The sequence below is a fragment of the Acyrthosiphon pisum genome, chromosome A2 (genome assembly GCF_005508785.2).
Source record: "Acyrthosiphon pisum isolate AL4f chromosome A2, pea_aphid_22Mar2018_4r6ur, whole genome shotgun sequence".
Taxonomy (NCBI): domain Eukaryota; kingdom Metazoa; phylum Arthropoda; class Insecta; order Hemiptera; family Aphididae; genus Acyrthosiphon; species Acyrthosiphon pisum.
The window spans coordinates 75,996,550-76,000,541 of NC_042495.1; the positions used below are offsets into that span (position 1 = coordinate 75,996,550).

The 3,992-nt window shown below is 28.0% G+C and overlaps 1 protein-coding gene across 1 annotated transcript in view; it reads left to right on the top strand.

Moving 5' to 3' along the window:
* The first annotated feature begins 1,656 nt into the window (after positions 1–1,656).
* Positions 1,657–3,992, top strand: part of LOC100160708 (dynein intermediate chain 3, ciliary) — a 13,620-nt gene continuing 11,284 nt past the window's right edge. Inside the window, exon 1 of the mRNA XM_016801110.2 lies at positions 1,657–1,949. Coding sequence (XP_016656599.1) covers positions 1,764–1,949 — 186 coding nt within the window. The 5' untranslated portion in view covers positions 1,657–1,763. The remainder of the gene's footprint in view (positions 1,950–3,992) is intronic.

Below are 3,992 nucleotides of genomic sequence, written 5' to 3' on the forward strand. Positions count from 1 at the left end.
AAATATTTCACATGATATTTTCACAAATGAAGAATATATTTTTTTACTGTGTTTTGATATGTTTCATAAATGATCACTATAGATGGTCTGATTTCATACCTACCTGATTAGTGATAATCAATATTTAATTCCGGATAAAACAAATATATCATTTATATGTATATATAATAATATATTATTATATATTATATATACACATAACTAAGTAGAGGCGTTTACTATAGTTTCAAATTAATTTTTTTTTCATCTTTTCTTAAAATGAAATATTTCATGAAAGTTTCGTGAAATATTTCAAAAAAAAATATTTCAGAACCCTTATTAAGTGTTTCAATAGTTATGTAAGTTTTAATGCTTAGGTAAGAGGTTTTCTAAAAAGAAGTTAGTGACTACAGTTTATAAATTTTAATTAAAAACCACTGTGATAAGCACCACGTGGATGTTATAATTTACCAGTTATAAATATTTAATTAATCATTTTCGTCTCATCTCTCGTTTTAATTTATTTTAAATATTAACATCTTAAGTCAACTAGCTTACTTACATCATTGTACATATATCATTATTTTTATTTTTATTAGCCATAAAACTATTAAGAGAAAATTACTAGTTATTTCGTTTTTCACCCATAAGTTACCTAAGTATGAACTTATATCTTTATTGACAGTTAGAATAGGTATCTAATCTATATAAACCATCCGTGAGATAACATAATAATGATTAATAAATAGTAATTGATTACCGTAAATTATTCGATATTCCCGGTCATTTCCGAACATTACCGACTACCGGGAAATGCCCAACGCCAATATGCGTGTAAGATATATTAGTCGCGATAAATTCATAATAAGTCCTTTACTCTTATGCGGCATTTACGTTAACGGATCATTTACATTTTGGCAAAAACCCTCGTCACCGAAACGGCTACATTACAACATAATATTTTATACGTATTATTACCATTCCATCGCCAATTCACTGAAAACTATGTGAGGTCTGGAACAACGACAACGAAAATGTCGCATGTAGGTTTTACATAGCATCGGAGACTGTTAAATCTATAACATAACTATACCTTAACATATAGTTATAACGATGGACTATTGTAACTAAGGCGACCGTTTACACACACACACACACACACACACACACACACACACACACACACAAACAAACACACACACGCGCGTCCGCTTACATTTATGCACACAGCTCATCCGTCCTAGAGCTATGTAAATCGTCACAAAGTCATCACATCTATTTCGAGAGATCGTTTTTGTTTTTGTTTTTTTAAGTCATTTCAATCACTTGCAGGACTGTGATCTAGATGCATTTGCAATATTTGCATGTCTTTCGTATAAGGAATAAAGTTTGAGAAAAGTTAATTTAACATAATAATTATCATTACACTACAGTTATAGTGCACCAAGCGTGGTAGGTATATACACAATTCTATTTTGCATATTTTTGCATAATTTATTATACATAATATTTTTAATATGCTCAGATCTAAGCATAATATATGTCCCATATTTAATTTTTATTGGTAGTGTGTGAACAACCATCGGCAACAATTATTTAATTATTTAATGTGCTGTTTTCTTATAACGTTTGTGTATTTTTTATGATTTACTAAAGTTTATTTTTTATAATTATTCGATATAGTACCTACCTATTCTTAAATTTAATCTAAACAATATTTACAGACCGTGGTTATACTTATAAAGTATAAAATAATTCGTCTCTTGTGATAAAAATTTCGGGAAATGAACGCAAACTACACGTACAGTAAGCTTAGGCGAGAGTACGGCCGACAGTGCTCGTTCGTTAAATCCGGTCCAACGGTGTTGGCCAACGTGACACCAGAACCAGGAACTGAAGAACAACTGTGGTCACCAGAGAATCCAGTGGACAAAAGCACCAATAAAGGCAACGATTGGTCGGAGCACGAAGTAATTTTAATGATATATGTTATCATTTTTTTTAGCATGATGTTATTACAGTGTCGTCATAACTCGAAAGGTCAAAATTAAGTTTAGACCACTCGAGCCATCCAAAACACGAAAATAAAAATCATCATTGCTATTATTGCACATTTAAATACGTTTTTTTAAAGTATATCGGTATGTGGTTTACCTAAAATTGTAGTTCACCAAAATGTTTCATAACTGTATTTATACTTACTATAAGATTTTTTTAAATATTATAAATTTAATTTAAAAATTGTGAACAGATGGATACTGCTCTGCTGTACATTAGGTGTCATGTGGGTCAATGTAATGGATGTGTTAAATTTGAATCAAATGATGAAAAAATCGTTGTATACGAAAAACGATTCTGAGCGAAGACAGTCTAGCAGACTATGATAGGTACTAAGTATATTATTAATTTTAAAATGTAAAGGAATTAAGTTAGTAATACAGTAGGTTGAATTGATTTTTGATGAAAACACTGTATTTGAAAATAACAATGTGTGTATGAATTATAATGTTATTATACAGTTAAAAAGCTGTAATAGTACCTACCCAGGAATAATATTTTTAAATTACAATAATTTAATTAAAATGACAAAATTAATCAAAATTCTAAAAATGTTCAAATTGTTTTTTAGCTAGACATTCAAAGAAACCTTTTTTCATAGCTAAAATCTTCAATATAACAAAATATTCCTCATAAGTTTTTCTACCTTTAAAAACAGTTTACCGGAAATTCCACTATTTATAGCTATGGGATATTTTTGATTTGTATTAATGTTTTTTGTAATTATTAAATTTGATTTTTTGTACAATTGTATATAATACAATTATATTTAAGTATGATTGACATACCGTCACTACTCAGAATCATTTTTTTGTATGCAAAAATGTATCATTGAATTCATATTTAACACATCTATTACGTGAAATGACATACTCGACAACTACTGTGCAGAAGAGCGGTACTTACTTGTCCACCTTCAATCTTCATTTTTGTTTTCGTTTTTACCGACGCTTTTGAAAACTACTGGAGTTGACAATTTTGACCTTCCAAATGCACCAACCAGATTCATTTTCCCACCAGAAAAGATACCGAAATTTAAAATGGAGCATTATTTCAAATACTTTTCGTGTACACACAAATTAAAAAAAAAATACACACACACATTATTGTAAAATCAATAGTTTCATAGCTCTGCTCAAAATATAGCATCATTATCATCAATTATCAACACCATTATATACATCAAATTCAATTTCATTCATTTATAAGCTACCAAAATTTAAAAATCAAAAAAAAAAAAAATCACCCATTATTTTCTGAATTACATTCACCGTTCAGAATCTAAAAAAATAATTGGTACCTAATAATAAAATAAAAATGTTTTGCTACCGTTTTGGAAAAAATATTTTAAATTATCAAAAGTCACTAATTCAATAGTTATAGTTTACTATAATTGGTATGGAGCATACAAAAATGACAGGCATAATGTTTAAGTATAATATGAAAATGAGCACGTGAAATAAAAAATGAATAATATAAATAATAATATACTACGCGCAATAATATACAATTATTACTATATTATTAACGTCAATATAAATTTATATAAAGTACCTATTAGTAAAATTCGTGTATTTGTACAGATTTTACACTTTATTATACTTTTATAGAATAAAAAAAAAATTAGAGGTTGAACGTATTCTCATATGTTTCAATACAGCTCATATTAAAGAAAGTCTGAATTTGATAGAACGTAGATTATTATTTCCAAATATATTTGTACAATGCGGTAGAATTGTGCCACGCCAGTGGCGTAATTGAGAATGTTTCATGGGAGGGGATCAAAATAAATTTGTATGGAAAACTTGTGGGGGCTTTGCCCGTAATACATCATCAGATTTCTCTCTCTGATTCTTTAAATAATATACAAGAAATTGTGTAGGTAAAATTAGTATTAAATATTATGCATTATTAATTGTTATTATAAATTATTAAATTCTATTTTTTTTAATAAA